At 37.9% G+C, this 17,529-nt stretch overlaps 1 protein-coding gene across 1 annotated transcript in view; it reads left to right on the top strand.

Moving 5' to 3' along the window:
* Positions 1 to 2,980: 2,980 nt before the first annotated feature.
* Positions 2,981 to 17,529, top strand: part of slc35f1 (solute carrier family 35 member F1) — an 89,309-nt gene continuing 74,760 nt past the window's right edge. The window contains exon 1 of the mRNA XM_039693267.2: positions 2,981 to 3,380. Coding sequence (XP_039549201.1) covers positions 3,271 to 3,380 — 110 coding nt within the window. The 5' untranslated portion in view covers positions 2,981 to 3,270. The remainder of the gene's footprint in view (positions 3,381 to 17,529) is intronic.

The raw sequence follows: 17,529 nt of genomic DNA, 5'->3' as shown, positions 1-17,529 counted from the left end.
CCAGACCAGTCATTACTGACAGCCTTTGAACGTCACTGAGATCTCTGTGCCACTAGCGGCGCCAGGATTTTGATTGTAGGTGGGCCTTCAGAAAACTGGATGGGCCCGTCCGTAAGGCAAAAAAAAAAAAAAAAAAAAAAATCCCCTTCATATCCGTTTCAGCGCTTTTCTGCGGCACTGTGGACAGCGACTCAGTAAGCCTATAACTTGATTTATCTCTTTTGAATGTTTAATACACAAAAAGAATGAAACGGAATTATATCTTTGGAGGGTCTCTGTTTCTCTCTCCAGTTACGGGCAGGGAACTGTCCAAAATTATTTAACTGTTTCTTATAAAGTTAGAATGACAGAAGAACTTTATCGACATGAAATAACAGCAGCACTGAATCTGACACAGCTGCTAAACAAAAACAGCAGGAAAACGATACAAAATTATTTAACTGTTTTTTTTTATTTATTCAGAATGATAGAAGAACTGTACCAACATGAAATAATTAAATGAACAACATATCTAACCAAAGTGGGGAGCCAGAGCATGCCATGGGAGGCGTGGAGAGTGGTAAAAATTATATGCCTATAATTAGATTAAATAAAAAAGTTAAATTGTTATTATTCTGAAAAAAAGGCCTCGATTACTCTGCAGGTCTTGATGCCCAATTCTAATTTGTTACATTTCTCCGATTTTTTTTTTTTTTTTTTTTACCGTCCGTTTACACGTTCTTTCAACTTTATCCGAGTCATGTGTTTACACTGCATATCTAAAAACATCGCGCTTGCTTAAAGGGTGACCATATTTTGATTATCAAAAACCAGGACAATCGGCCCGGCAATGAGATACTCAAATGATACTCGAAGTTTACTCAAAGATGCCTTAATTTCAATAATTTAATAGGGTATGCCTCCGGATATAAATGGTTACATTACAAAATACTATCTATAACCAAATAAGACCAAATTCAGATAGGCTTCTCAGAGGTTATACTCTACTCAACATGTTTTATTATGACAGGTTTCAAAAATAATGATAGAAATAATGTCTCTTCTGTATTAGAAATAAATAAATAAATAAAAATAAAAAATAGCCTACCTCCAAATTGAACCAAAATAGCTCTCACAAACTTAACAAAAACCTAACTAACAAAAGTTGTTTATATATTTAGGTTTCTTCTTCCTCTTTTTCATGTTTTTCTTTTTAAATGGCCCAATGAAAAATAATTAAAACCAGGACATTTTCATCACTTTATAAAAAACAGCCACGACAAGACGTGAAAACAGGACATGTCCTGGGAAAACAGGACGTTTGGTCACCCTAGCTTAAAGGGTTAAATTCTCTTTTTTACAGATGGACGAACGTGAAACATGCTTGATGCTAAATCTGCAATTTATGCGAAGTTCTCCAAACATTACCATGATTTTGAGGAGGAGGACGACGAAAAGTGCCATCATTGCTGCCTGCGCATGGCCGCATGCGCTTCAGTTATTGTGTGCGAGAGAAATCTCAGGACTGGTGGAAGCATATCGTGTTTAAATATAGGCTTTAACGAGGAGCAGTGGGTCCGAAATTTTAGGAAGAGCAAGCCAACCTTTTTGATATGTTGATATGCGTCAACGTTTGTCCACAAACATTCACGTTTTCTCTACGGCGTTTTGTCGGGCAATCCATCCCTTTGCAGATGCGCGTCGGCTCTCGTCATTAAACCGCGGAGAAGTGGTCTAAATGCATTGACATCTGATTCATTTCCAATTTATTTCCACATATGAATGAGGCCTGAAACCAATCTCGAAATAGCCGAATGCATGCGGGTTTTTTTTCCTGTTTACATGGTCACAAACACATCCGATCTGTCACAGTGTCACATTCACATGAGCAAAAAATTATAAGTTGGTTACGGGAGGACTTGATGCAGAGAGGGCGGCCGAGCAGGATGGTAACTCTTCATTGAAGTAACCGCGTTACTAAAAATGGCAGGAGTTTCCTCCTCCTGCTCCTCGGAGCGTTTTTTATTTTTTTATTGCTAAATTTAAATGAAAACAAGCTGCTTTGCTTTTCCATATTACGCTTCATTTTAGCTAATAGCTACCGACTGTTTCTGTCTCATTGAAAATCTTGCGCGCCAACGTCATTCATTTCATTGGATCACTTGCTGGTGACGATGCAGCCTGTGGGCAGGCTTAAGAGTCCACACGTGAGGTAGAAGCTGCTGATTGGTTTAGAAGCTTTCACTCAAAGTTTTCCTCTGGCTGCTTATTGGATGAACTGAGAATGAAAATCCGTACGCCTGCGAGGTCTCTGCAGACGGTAATAGGAGTTACCCGCCTGGCTCAAAATGGGCGGGCCCGGACCTAAAATGGGTGGGCCCGGACCTAAAATGGGTGGGCCCAGGCCCACCCAGGCCCAATGGTAGCGCCGCGGCTGCTCTGTGCGGTGATTTTTGTTAAAGTAAATAAATTAATGAGCCATCTTTGCACACATAATAAAATCTATCTATCTATCTATCTATCTATCTATCTATCTATCTATCTATCTATCTATCTATCTATCTATCTATCTATCTATCTATCTATCTATCTATCTATCTATCTATCTATCTATCTATCTATCTATCTATCTATCTATCTATCTATCAATCTATCAATCTATCAATCTATCTATCTATCTATCTATCTATCTATCTATCTATCTATCTATCTATCTATCTATCTATCTATCTATCTATCTTATATTTACTAAATATCCCTATATTTATTATTTATAGTACTTATTTTTTTTACATTTATTAAATCTACTTGTTATATTTGTTTATTACATCATTTATCCACTATTTATTTTTACATTTAATAAATCTACTTGTTTTATTTATTTATTACAGCGTTTTATTTACAGTAATGATAGTCATAAAAAAAATCATTCCCATTGGTTGAAGCGTTGCGTTTGCAGCAGCGGCCTCTAGCGGACAAACTGTCTGTTTCACTCAAAAACGCACCGCCTCCTAATAACCACGGCAGTCCTGCTCTGGCGTTCAGAAGATGCGAACTGAACCACCGGGAACATCTGCTCAGAAATCAAACGGACAAACAGGTGCTTCATCTTGCATGAATCTGTAAAATCCAGCGACCTATAGGAGCCTCCAGCATCCCTCCACTTACTGGAGATACATACACCTGTTTATTCTCACCTGGAATATGGAGAGCTGGAGCTGGTCGGAATAACCAAAGCCTCAGGAATGATCTCTGCTTACTGATTGAGCGCTTTAGTTTTCAGCTTTAGAGATGATGCCCGAGCACCAGAACCATGTTGTCACCACTATCGAGACCATTCCAGCAGAGACAGTCACCGCATCACCATCGGTGTTTCAGAGGATGAAGAAAGTGTTGAACAGGTAAGAGAAACTACTGGAGATATTCTATCAGGATATGTTTGGGTTTGCCCTTACATGCCAGCAGAAATCAATTCAACTTTGCCATGCTAAGCACATTTATTGAGATGTTTATTGGTTTGCTCATCTAGAGTAAACCGAACCCATCTGTTCTAGTGGCCACAATCGAGTTTATAATAGAGAGCATCCATTTGTAATATTGTTTGTGATAGCTGATCCAAATAATAACCTGTTTTATATCTTTATTTTAGTCTGTCATCAGCTATAGGTAGCCTAGGTGAAGCAAGTCCTGTGAGCAGGTTTCTTTTGTTGTGATCTTTGTTGGACAGTGATTTATGAAATATTCATGTTCTAATGGCAAATACTGTAATTGCTTATTGATTCCCACAAAACATCGTTCCAATGTCGTTCCTCTGCCTGCTTGCAGTGAGCAGTACAGGTTTTCTTTTTGTAAAAGTCAGGATTCACTTCATCACGGTGACGGAAAGGTCTCGAGGAGAAATGCACACTTTGCCTCTTTTGTCTTGTGATGTGTGCGTCCATCAATCACAAGTGCTCGCACACGCCAGAGGAATGCTCTCGACAACGCGTGTTCAATTGTGGTGTATTTAAACAGAACTAAAGAACAATTCGGCCAAATAAAACTGATCTGAGCAATCTAGAAATCTAAAATCGAATCTTGATGATCGATTTCTGAAATTGCCAAATTAAATTCAGGTTTAGTTTAGGAGGCAGCCAATGTCAGAAATTAACTTTCCCTTTTCCAATTGATTCCTTTTTATAGTGTTTTATTATTTTCCATCAAAACCCATCATGCTAGCCTAGCACACAATTTGATTTAAGACTGTGTGAGTATGAATATTTATTACAGGCCACTTATTGATTCTTGAATACAGCATATTTATTAAAAAAAAGCCACTGTTTGGATTTGCAAATGCTTACGGCTCATTATTGCTGTTATGTTTATTGCATGGTATTGGCAATATTTCTTCTAACCCTAATTGATGGAGTTTGTAGCGTTTAATTTCTTAAACAACCATGCAGGAAGACACATGCTCATATTCCAGGATGGAATTGCAAGGATGTTTTTCTGCAGACCTTACAGAGTGCTTGCCTCTTACATTGTCAATACAAGATCTTGACCAAAAATGTATGGACATCTTAATGGAGATAAATGATGCGACGTTATTTCCATCAAGAGGTGCATACATTTTCATTGAATTTAAGGTCTGGATTCAGATGTGCCAATTCATTTGAGAAAATGATTCTTCATGCTCCCTCCCAACCATTCTTTCACAATTTGAGCCTGAAGAATCTTGACATTATCATCCTGACCTGGGTTATGGCCATGATCAGTCTTCCTTCATGGTTGTATAAGAAATGAAAAGCTACCATATAACTTTACAAGAAACATAATAATCACAACAGCAATAATACACTGGCTATTTAAATACAAACAGTGACCTTTTTTGTATTTATATTTAAGATATTGAGGCACTTTTGGTGGCATTTTTTGCCTCGAGCCCTGGTTAATTTCTGATCGTGTGTCAAAGTGTTCCCTTAACTTGTTTGAGTTGTGTTTGGTAATTTGCGTGTCTGTGTGTGTGACGGTATCCGGACGGGAGGTTTCATTAGCTCCAGTTGTGTGTGTGGTTATGCAGAGAGGATGACAGCTGGTAGTCCTAGGTCAGATGAGTCAGGCGGCCCACTCTTTCTCTCTCTTTGCCATCTGCTGGTCCTTTTTATCCCCACCACTTGCCTTTATTTCCCAGAACAATATCCCAGGAGGTGGAATCTGTGCAGGGGCAGATCAGGTTGCACACTGGGTGCTTCTGTGCCCATTGTGAACCTGCCAAAAGTAGAAATTGCTCTTAGGGTGAAAGTAAGGCTGTTCTGACAGAGGAATCTTTTAACCAGTAGGATGCATCATTCCACTGTATAGAAATGAACATCTTTAGTGCCACATCATCACTATTGTTATTGCTCATACCCCTATACGTATGCACTAAAATGTACCGTGAAACTTATCCGATACTAGATGTGATACAGATTTCTGATACTTTACTCGAGTATCATTTTTGGGGAGTACTCATGAGTTCACTCAAGTACACTCTTAGAAGAAAAGGTTCTATATATAGAAGCTTAAAAGGTTCTATCAGCGCTATGTATTTGGAACCCCTAAAAGGTTCTATACACTCTTAAAAAAGGGTTCCTCTGGGTTCTATATACAGTAGAACCCTGGGGTTCCATACTTGGCCAATAGAACCTTTTAGCAAAAAAAAATTGGAGTTCCATATATGAAGCGGGGGATGGAACCATTTCTGGTTCTAAATAGAATTATTTATTCTAAGAGTGTACATTTGAGAGGGAAATATTGTACTCTTTACTTTGCCTAATAACAGTGGCTACCCATTACTAATTCTAAAAAAAAAAAAAAAGAAAATGGAAAAAGTAAAATCTCGGAAACCCACAATTTGTTGTTTTCCTCTCAAACGTGATTGGATTGTGCAGGCGCCACTGATTTGGGACAGCCTATCAGCAATCACCTTCAGTTTTCTGACAAACTCAACTCCATGGTCAGATTTAGATAAGAGACGAAACCATGGACGAAACAATGGATGAAGACGCAGCAGGTCCATCCTGGGTATGTGCCAACCCATGGCCCCACCTCACCAGACTATTTAAATTTTCTGAATTTTCTTAAATTTTCTTAAATGTTTAATAAAGCAACATGGTAAAAAGATGAAAATGACTTGATTTTACCTTCAATTCCTTTTACATTTTCCAAGATATTAACATTAACGTTTTTCGAGCCCGATCTCATGAATGTTCTTATCCATAGCACGAATTTACGCCATTTACGCCAAAAATAGATACGCATTTTCATGAGACTGTGTTGCGTTTTTCATAACTCCATGTAGGACGTTTCTGTACATAAAGGTAAGCACTGTGGCAGTGGTAATGCAATATTTAGAAAATGTACTCTTGTACTCTTGATACTCAAGTACTTTTAAAACCAAGTACTTCACTTAAGTAGACATCTGACTGTAGTACTTTTACTTTTACTTGAGTAAAATTTAGCAAGGGGTATCTGTACTTTTACTCAAGTAATAAAGCTGTGTACTCTGTCCGTCTCTGATAGATATCTCATCATTTTTACCAGCATGCAACCACATAGCACTCCGAACACCCTAGCAATTCCTCATTAACCACCTCGAACACGTTAGCTACGAACTAGCAATGCCCTATTACTGTAACCAGCAGTGCGATATAAAGCTTAATTGGCCCATTAATGGAGGAAAGATTCAGATTGCATTTATAACCCTCAAGGTTGTTTCACCCTGGTTAATTGTCTTCCATTTAGATTCAATAACCACATAAAGGAACAGCTCACTCAAAAATTTAAACCCTTTATGCTTTTTGGAGGTCTAGAGCGACTAGTAACTGTTGCATGGTAAGAGAAGCATAATGTTTGCTTGGCAAAAAAATATCACCCTTTATTTTGTGTACTTGTATCGAGGGTAAAACCTGCCATGTTACTGCTTTCACAGTGTGCAACGGGGGTTACAGAAACAATGTGGCATAATTAGATATAAAATATGCAACGTCTATTAATTCCCCATGGCATTTTAGGAGCAGCATTACAGTGAAAAGGAGTTTGTCCGCCATTACCTTCGGTAGAGCTGTTTTCCGTCCTCACCTCAAAATGCGTGTGCGTAATGTTCTGCTGAAAAACAAATCTTTTGTTTCAGTGATTAATATTGTGCCAGTCCACAGTGATCTCAATCAAAATGTGTTTTTCTTTTGGGGGGGTGCAGTTCTTTTCTCTGACACATGGACAGTGAGAACAGCTAAATCTAATTACATTTAGTCTGTAGAAAAACCCATTTGGTTCACATGGCAAGCAAAGTAAGATTTGCTTAAGATATCTTTCTTGCATTACAGCTAATAATGTTTGCAAATGGATTGAAGTTGTTTGAGGGGGAAATTGATCATGTTTTACAATGGATTATATTTCTCTGAAATTGATCTACCCAGCAATCCCAGCGAGTTCTGGGACATCTGGAGGGGTTGGACATCTTGGTAAAATGCAGCAGTCGAATGCAGCAGTCGTGCAAAAATGTTAACTTCAGTAATACTAAAATAATAGTTAGAGTAAAATAATATATCCCATAATTTACTCACCCCTCAAGCCATCCTAGGTGTGTATAACTTTCATATTTCAGCCATAAACCCAACACATTCTCATCCCAAGGCATCATATAACTGACGCTTTTGACCATGCGTCAACATCCGACGCTTTAGGCACCCTTTAGTGTCAGTTAGAGATGACGCTATGTGCTTAGAGACACTTATGTCCAGTATGTGCCTTAATGTGCCTTAATGTGGCCTCTGTATGATTATTGTTTGTGTCGTGTTGTATTGTTTTACTGCATGAATTGTAATTGTGCCTTTGCAATCTGTCTCTTCTTGCTTATTTGTTTGAATTGAGTGTCGCATGTTTAGTATGTTTGTCCCCTCTTAATAAGTCCTGCTGTAAATATAATTGTAATGTATTTTATTGATGTATGCCCATTGACAACTGGCCGGGGACTACAGCTGGAAATTAGTCGTAGAGGCTAAAGCTGCTCTTTTTCTTTCAAAAAGGGACTGTCCACGTGATTAAAAAACGAATAAACTAAGCTAAACTAAACTATCCTAGGTCGTCATCTAACTGACGCTTTACCTTTAGCGTCAGTTATGGCGCTTTTCCACTGCATGGTACGGTACGGCACGCTTTGACGCTTTTCCACTGCATGGTACGATATGGTACGGCTCACTTCGGCTCGCTTTAAATGGTACCTGGTCTGTTGAGGTTCCAAGCGTACCGTACCGGTACTAAAATGTGACGTGAAACACTGCAGATCACTGATTGGTCAGACAGAATCGTCACTACCAGCGTCATTGTATTTGCGACCAATAGACATCGACAAGAGAAACCAAACCCGCTAGATTTAAATAGCCGGTAACAGCCACCGCTGTTATCGCTCGGTCTATAATCCCACCCACTTTAAAGCGGTACTAACTGCAGTGGAAAAGCAACCGAGCTAAAGCGAACCGAGCCGTGCCGTGTCGAGTCGAGTTGTACCACGCAGTGGAAAAGCGAAGCGGGCTGAACCGTGCCGCGCCAAACCGTACTGAGCCATACCGAGCCGTACCAGCAGTGGAAAAGCGCCATTAGATGACGCGGGTAGGTTTAGGTCTGGGGTAGGGTTAGGGTTAGACCACTAGGATAGCGTCATCTCACTGACGCTAAAGGATCGCGTCAGATGTTGACGCATGGTCAGTTAGATGACGCCTTGGGATGAGAATGGGCTGATAAACCAGTGAAAGGGTGACCTCTGACCCATTGAAGCTCCTCTTCTCTTATGCTACATTCAAGTCATCTCGTATAGATCGTAATTACGAGTTGAACGCACTTTAACGCCACCACAATGTCGTAAATACCAGTGGGGAGCTTGGGATTTCTTTAAGCCCCGATCTGTACTAGTTGGGGGCGTGTCAGTGAGAAACGTTCATTAAACGTCTGTTCAACGCCTTGAATTTCAATGTCTACTCATTGACATTGTAAGGCTTTTTCATTTATAAAGCAAGCTCTCTGCACAAAATATGATATCATTGTAATATAAAAATTATACCTAATGATAGAGTTTACATTGGCTTCATAAGCTAATAAAAAACATAAAAAGAAAAACACCTGATGCGCATTCTTTGTTCTTCATTTTTTTTATTAGCAGAGTTAACAAACCTTGCTGTATTTTCGTGTAATTCATTAAAAGAAGGTACACCGCCATTTTGCTTGAACGCACCTCACGTCGTAAACACGACTTCCCACCTCGTACGTACCTGTACGAACTTCCCAGGAGGACTTGAACGCAGCATTATATCGAAATCTTTCTTTGTAGGGTATGTTCATACTTGCCATGTTTGGTTCGATTAAAACGAACCCTGGTGCGATTGCTCTGTTAGTGCGATTCATTAGAATAAGTGTGAATGCTGCCAGTCGAACGCTTGCACGCACCAAACAAGCTGACCAAGACCACTGAAAAAATGAACAAACGAACTCTGGTGGGGTTCAACTGAAATATGAATGCAACACGAGCAAATACACAAACCAAAAATGAGACAAGTTGTGTAGTGCGAGAAGAACAGCGATCCGACGACTTTTGAAAATCGTGTACTAATGCAAAAGATCACAGACAGCAATGCTTTCTGCAAGTCTACAGCTTCCACATATTAGGCTACTTGAAAAATAAATAATCAGAATCCTTGGTGCCGAATGTTTGTTGGAATTACACAGCCTCTTTGAACCCGACAGATTCTGCTAGTCATACCAGTTTTTCACGTTGTTAAGACGCAATGTAATCCTCGAAGAAAGTGTCTCCTTTTCTTAGCAACCGGGGAGATAATGCAAGGAATGTGCATGGCTCATTGAGGAGGGGGAGGGATGATGTTATTGTTCTGGTGCAGCCAAGCTATTCACATGGCTTCGTGGACTTCCTGGGTCTAACAGCGCAACTTTGTTCCCATTTCCTGTGGCACATTCGAACAGCTGAAATCATGAGAAAAGTGAAATGAAATGTGCCATTCATCCCTCTGAGGCAAAGATTTAGAGATGTGCAAATTATCTTTTCAATTTGGATCTTCATAAGGAATGATTCTAAATTACAGTTTAGAATAAATTAATCAGATAAGCTCCAAAATTTCATCACAAACAAGACGTTCTATTTGCGAGCCATTTTTTATAGGGATATCGTAATATTGCTTAAGGCTTAGAACTCACTGATCCAGTATTTCTCCGACGTGAAGTGCCCTCTCAAAATAACAGTGGAGCAGATCTGATGATTTCTGCTCTCAGAATGGCTATTCCGGGGCCTTGTGGCGCGATGTAATTGGCTGTTTAATCATGTGGTGGTAATCAGGTCAGAGAAACTCACATGGCATGACTTGGCTGGAGCTGTTAAAATTGAGTTAACATTCAGTCTTCGTTACGAAATTGTCCCGATAATGAGCCTTATAGTTTTGTATGCAGCTCCTTCCTCCATGCACTTGAATATCTTCATTTCACTTTTTGGCGAGGAGGATGCAGTGCTGCATTAAAATGTACTTTGTATTTAGTTTGATTCTGTACTGATCATTTATGTTTTCATATGTGATATGATTGATAGCATACAGTTTGGATTGGTGGTATGGTTCTGCTCTAGGCGAGAACTCCCTGCACATCTATGAAGCCTAGCATGGATAAGAGCGATGAGAGCAGCAATAACCCCCTTAGGGTAAACAGAACAGAGCCAACATGAATGTAGTGCAGATATCATTAATTCAAGATTTTAAAGCAGCACTATGCAACTTTTTCAACCTTTCATAATATTTTTTCCAAAACCCTTGAAAATCCCATCAAAAACAAAGATGTTGTATTTGGTGAAATCAAGTTCACCTGAAGAGCATAGATATTTAAGGCTTTGTGGGTGGACTAAGAATAAAAGAAATATCACACATCAGCTCATGAGAGTGGAAAATGTCTGAAAACGTTGCCATTCCCAAACTCAGCAGTTGGTTTCTCCAATAAATCGTTTGGAGCGCTGAAGTTACATGCGAGTGTGTGTGTAGTGATGAGTGTTAGATACTTTGCCCAGACTTGTAGATCCTTCTTGGATCTATTCTGATTGTGTGTATAGTGGTGACGGGGAAGCTGGCTTTTGACAATATGGCCAAATTGAAGATAACCAAAAAATGGTTTTAAATTAAATAAAAATGATTGATTGCCCCTCACAGCATTGCAGCAAAGTCAAATATCACCATTCACTTGACGTCTGATTCCCTCCAGTGAAACGTGATTAATCGAGGTGAATTCAGGAGTGACGCCCTGTGTGTCGTCAGTCTACCGGTGAATGAAGGACGGCCAGGATTCAATTTGTCTCCGCATGGGCCACTGGGAAAGCAAGTGCTTTGATAGGGAGGATGGAGAATCTTAGTGTGCTTCATCTTGAAAATCCCACTCATATTCCCCAGCTCAAAAACAATGGCTCCCTCAGGCACGCCTTCAAATGGGATACAGTATGTGCACTTTTCATTGCAGAACCTGAGTTTGTAGTATTTCTTGCTCCTATAAACAAAGATTTAGTTTTAAATGTCTATTTTTCACCCTCGTTCTGACTGTTTTTGCCACTGCACACTATAGTTTAATAGTTTAGGGTCAGTCATTTTTTTAAATAAATAAATTAATACTTTTACTTAATGATGATTGGCGATATATCGGCCACCATATCGGTATCGGCTAATATATGTTAATTTTTTATATAAGAAAAGCCGATTATTGCGGTCATCTGAGATACATCAGATGCGCACTGTTTGCCATGATGGTTTTGGATAGCTTTAAATATGATTGAAATATGGTTAAGTGCAGTGCAAGTCTATCATATAAGCTAGAACATATATATAACACATATTATAATTGAGTGCTTTGGTTATGGCTTTTAATGGAGATTTTTGTTTTTGTAATCAGGCTCTTAAAAATTATATAAAAATTTGGATTTAGATTTATCGGCCAATATATCGGTTATCGGCATTCAATTATCGGTTATCGGTATTGGAAAAAAATGTAATTATCGATATATCCCTACGTTTATTCACCAAGGATGCATTAAAGTGATCAGAAGTGACTGAATTATAACATTACACACATTTCTATTTCAAATAAATGTTGTTCTTTTGAACTTTCTATGCATGAATGATTGGTATTTTTACCTTTAAATAGTTCTATGAATATGGCCTTTGCAGTTAAATTAATGAAGCACAGTCTCAATGGCTCATAGATTTTGCTGGTTAAAAAGGCCCGTTAGCTCTTTTAGTTCTCTGTGACATATCTACAAAAAAGGAAGGAAAAATGTGAATTTTCATAAAGGGTCAGTGACAGAGCTGTCGCATCTGTACGCGTCCCGTCAGTTTTAAAAGCTGGTCATAATCTACACTGACAGCCACTTTTCATCACTGTGACTCGAGTGGTACAAAAAGCTTGAATGTTTGTCATGCAACACTTCCTTCTACTAGAAACCACTTGATCTGTCCTGTCTGTTGACTTGAGTTATTTCAGTCAGTGCACTGGAGCTACGCTTTTATGGTGGAGTCTGATACTTAGGGGGGAAATTCTTGGTAAAATTGTGCCCCTAAAATTTTACTTTAAAAAAGATTTAGGGATATTTGATTCCTCATATGTCCGCTTTAATCCAAATAAAACTTCAGTGTCCTTGAGCTTAAAGGGAGAGTTCACCCTAAAATTTACATTAAAGGAGTAGTTCACTTTTAAAAAAACTTTTGCTGATAATTTACTCACCCCCATGTCATCCAATATGTCCACGTCTTTCTTTCTTCAGTCGAAAAGAATTTAAGAAATTTTTCTCCTGTTCGAACTTGTTCATCAAAATGAACGAATCTTTTCGAACGAGTCAATTCACTCATTTCGTTCGTTGAATGAACCAAATGACATGGGGGTGAGTAAATTATCAACATTTAAAAAAAAAAAAAAAAGTGAACTACTCATTTAAGTCAACATTTAGTCACTCTGATATGGTTGTAAGGCTTTATGGACCACAAAAGAATTTTTTTTTGCATTTTTGTTAATCATGATTTCTCACAACTTGTGTGTATTTTCTGGTTGTCTCACGAACTTGCACGTCGCATAGCCGTGCACAGGTCAGGATTTTCATGTAATAATACATAAAATGTAATATTGTATACCCCCAGAACATAGATGGCATGTGTCACGTGGGATCTTAAACTGTGATACTTTCGCTCCTTTTTAAAAAGCTATTCATGTTGGTGAGCGGCAATTTCTTTTCTAAAAAATTCTTCTTTTGTGGCCCATAAAAGGAAAAAGGACATTCGGAGTTAGACCAACACCAGGGTGAGTAAATGATGACTTCATTTCCATTTTAGGTTGAACTATCCCTTTATATTTCAGAACTGACAACTCCCCAAGACCACTTATTGAAATGGTAGCACATAATCACCCACTTGTCAGTGATAACTGTCTGGTCTGATTTTAGCAGTTTGTGTTAAAAGCACCGATTTTTTTTGTGAACCTGTCACAGTACAGCAGGTTTCGCATAGAAGCGGGAAAATAGTGTTTGCATGCACCTGTTATGGTTTTTGGAACAACAAAATTGGACTAACATTATAAACTGACTTAAGTGAAAAAGTGCCTATTATATATTTTTTACATTTAGACATTTAGTTCGACCTTGATTATAGCCTTGTCGCAATATTCCTCATTTAAATAATTCCCGTTAAGGGCACGCAAAAAAAACAAAACGATGAGGCCTGGTTGAGTTGCATTAGTAGTGTGTTGAGAAACTCGCAGTTATGGTAAAGGTGCATGACATCTCGGAAACACACTGACCAATCACAACACACTGGTCCAACCGACCAATCAGAGAACATTGCACTCTGTGTCCAGAAATTGTTTTTCTTTTTTAGTTTTATGGTAATTTCAAGCTTGAATAGCAGAGCCTCCGAAACAACACCTCTAAAAGATTAAAGAGAGAAGGAATGACTAGGCGATTTATCATGTTTTAGGGGTTAATTAAAGGGCTGGACCATCCCTGTTTGTCTTGATACAAGGATTTCATGTTCATTTCCTACTGCTTAATTGGAACGCAGTCTCCATTTCCTCTCCCCTAGTGTCCAATAAACAGACATTATGACAAAGACATTTCAGTGCTATCAGTCAATAAACGCCACGGACAAAATCTAAGTGTCAGATGGCACACTGTCAATGCAATAAAGCATCTGCAAAATCAGATTGTGAGTGGTGTACTGATACTCTAATGTGTTAATGCCCAGCTATGAGGATGTTTCTTCAACTACAGGCACTTTTAAGTCCCAGGGTTGATATTTATTTTAGATTGTTATTATTATTATTTTTTTACCCTTGTTCAAGACACAGACTTTCAATCTTAATAAATGAAACAAGTCTTATACAATATTTTATAACAACATTTTAATAATCATTTATATGATTTATGTTTCTTGTGTAGAAAATATTTATATATTTTTATTTTGTAAAGGTAAATATTAGGGCTGGGTATTGAGACAAATTTCACAATTTGATTCGATTTCGATTCACAAGCTTGCAATTCGATTCGATTTCGATTACGATTCGATTCAATATCGATTATTTTGGATATCAGTTACAATAAATGGCAATTTTTCTCAAGGGAATCAAATCTCTTAAATGCTGTAAACTATGGTCTATATATAGTCTAGTTGTAGCCTACTAGGCTTCATTAACCTAATATGGAGGTAATAATTAACTGTTTTGTAGCTATACAAACACTTAAATTACACTTTTATTTATTTTTATAATAAGATTATATGAAATATAAACATTTAAATGGTGGCTGTCATAAAAACTTGCCAGATTTATTCAAATATGCATTAAATATTGAAGAACACTAACGGGTGTGGACTAACGAGTTGATGTGGGTTTTCTGAGGTAAATATGACGATACATGACATTGATTACAAGCTGTTTAATTGACGTCTTTCCACGGTTGAAACGCAGATTGAGCGAATCAATGTGACATGATACGGATTTAGATGAGTTGTACTCGATCTTTTAACACACTTTCAGATGCTCATTCATGTTTATTTCGCGCTGTGACTGGTATTATTAAGCCGGAAGAGAAATCAGCGCTGCTGCTTTGGAGCTGCGCCAGAGCGATCTCACGCCACAGCGCCAAAACGGCAAAACGCTTTATGTTTTTGAATTTCTAAAGAAAATGGACGTAATTTGAAAATTGAGACTTTGTTTCATATCAATAGTAACAAAGCAGGACAAAGATTAGTGCGATTTGTTGGATGTGCGCAGCCGCGATACAATGTCTCATTCATTCAAATGAAACAGGATGACTAATCGATTCTTGAGATTTAAGAATCGATATCGGTTTGTAAAAATGAGAATCGATTAATATCGAGAAATCGATAGTTATTACCCAGCCCTAGTAAATATCACTGAATATATTGTGCGTCTTTTCCAATCAGACAGTAATATTGTCATATTCTGCTTTAAATTAGTACTTTAAAAAGTATTATAATATGATTAAATTGTGTGTTTTAGCATACATATAATGCTAGCCATGAGCAAGGCAAAAGAGTTGGCCATTTTATTTAAAAAAATATTTAAAATGAATATGATACATTTGAGATATGGTGGAAATGATGTATGTATGCACAGGTACACATTGTAAGTGGACAAATGACATAGATTAATGAGAGATTTTTTAATACATGAGAAGCTTTCTTTTCTAAAAGGCCAAAAGTGCCCATAGTTGAAGAAACACTCATGCATAGACTGATATATTGGATGAGAATACAGATTTTTGTGCCAGAAACATTTGAGCATTTCTGTCAGCTTTAAAAACACCCTGTCAAGTCCAGTCTGCTAGGAAATTCTGAGATCAGAGTCAAAGGTCATCACAGAGAGGATGTGTCGCTAAAGATGGCAGGAGTCCAGTTTTCCGGCCCTGTTCGCCCATTTAGCGGTGTCTTCATGACTGCCAAGGAGTGATGTAAGGCGAGGAGCATCCGCACATAATCAAGGCATTGATCGCACTGGGGCTGTTTGAACATTTTCTCCACACCTCCAGTGGTCATGCAGACTAGACGATCACACTGGAAGAACAGAAAATGCTTTTCCGCTCCATCTTTGAGTGTTTAATTCTGACAAATGACAGTATTTTTTGATAAAATCCTTAGCTTTATAATTGAATGTCCTTGATTTTTCCATATATTTTAAAAAAAGTACTGTATGTAATGTTGTATAAGTATTTTTTATTTTTAGACAGTATTTTTGCATGCTAGTGTATTAATCTTACTATTTATATATGATATATGCATATTGTGCACAGACTGTAAATGTTCTGCATAGAGTGCCGTATGGCAAATCGTGCAGTATAACCCATGAACACTGCACATAATAATATATCTCATAACTCACATTCCCAGTGCAACAAATGAACCAGAATATTAAAACGCCAATAGCTTTATTTTGACTCATTTGACTGCCAAAAATAGACATTTTAAATTGATTTATTTTTATTTGGGAAGTAATTTGGCATGTTGTCAATACGCAGCGTAGTATTATATTTAAATATATTTATTTATTATTTCATATATTTAAATTTGATTATAAATGGTCTCATTACAACTAACAACTAATTAACATAACAACGTTTGATTTTCACAATGTATTAGTGAATGATAATTAACCTTATTGTAAAGTGTTACCTGTAAGTAATATATTTTTTATATGTTTAAAATATATTCAAAACTATGTTATTAAATGTATTTATATTATGAATATTGTTTTATTTAGTATATTTGAAATCTATTTTAGAAATATATTTATATAGTGTGTATATCAATCATCTTCTGACTGTTAATTGCTACGGTGTCATGTCGCCTTTTGCTTTCAGTGTTTGTCACTGGAAACCTACAGTAGCTACTCTCAATGAGTGGCTTGTTTCTAGGGTTAACTAGTTCTCACATGCTTACATCGCTTATGCACTGAAAGACCTGAGGAACTTTTCTATACACACTGCTCTTTGTCATTTTTTGATTCTGTATTCTGATGTTTACTCTCAGCCCTGAGAGTTTTCCCAAGATGCACTTAGCATGCGCAGACACCTTTTAGCATGCACGGTGAGCGCTCCAGTCTCTGCTAGCCGCGTCCCAGCAGAGCAGCAAAGCTAAGCTAAGCAGAGCAGGGCCGTGAACGTGGCTTCACTGATGGCAGAAGCAGGGTGTCGGATCATTGACTTGTGGGAACTCATTAGCCTACCTGGCAAACCTTAAACTACATTATTATTCTTCTGTGGTTTTCTCCTTAACCCTGATTCTTCTGATGGAATGGGTCCATATACTCCCATCACTGGTTAATGTGGTTTAGGCTTGAGGAGCCACTGCTAAAGACCTTCATCTGCTCTCAGGAGTAAATGTGAAACAGTCCCTGAAGCCACAGATAAGGAGAATAAGACTGGGAAAAAAAGACAAGAAAATGGCTGAAGAGAAAGTAAAAGGGAAGATTAAAGAAAACATGAAATGCTGTTTTCTG

Source organism: Pimephales promelas, chromosome 13 (genome assembly GCF_988280905.1).
Source record: "Pimephales promelas chromosome 13, fPimPro1.hap1.1, whole genome shotgun sequence".
NCBI lineage: Eukaryota > Metazoa > Chordata > Actinopteri > Cypriniformes > Leuciscidae > Pimephales > Pimephales promelas.
Note: the sequence above shows the minus strand (reverse complement) of the source record. Positions and strands in the feature narration are given on the sequence as shown.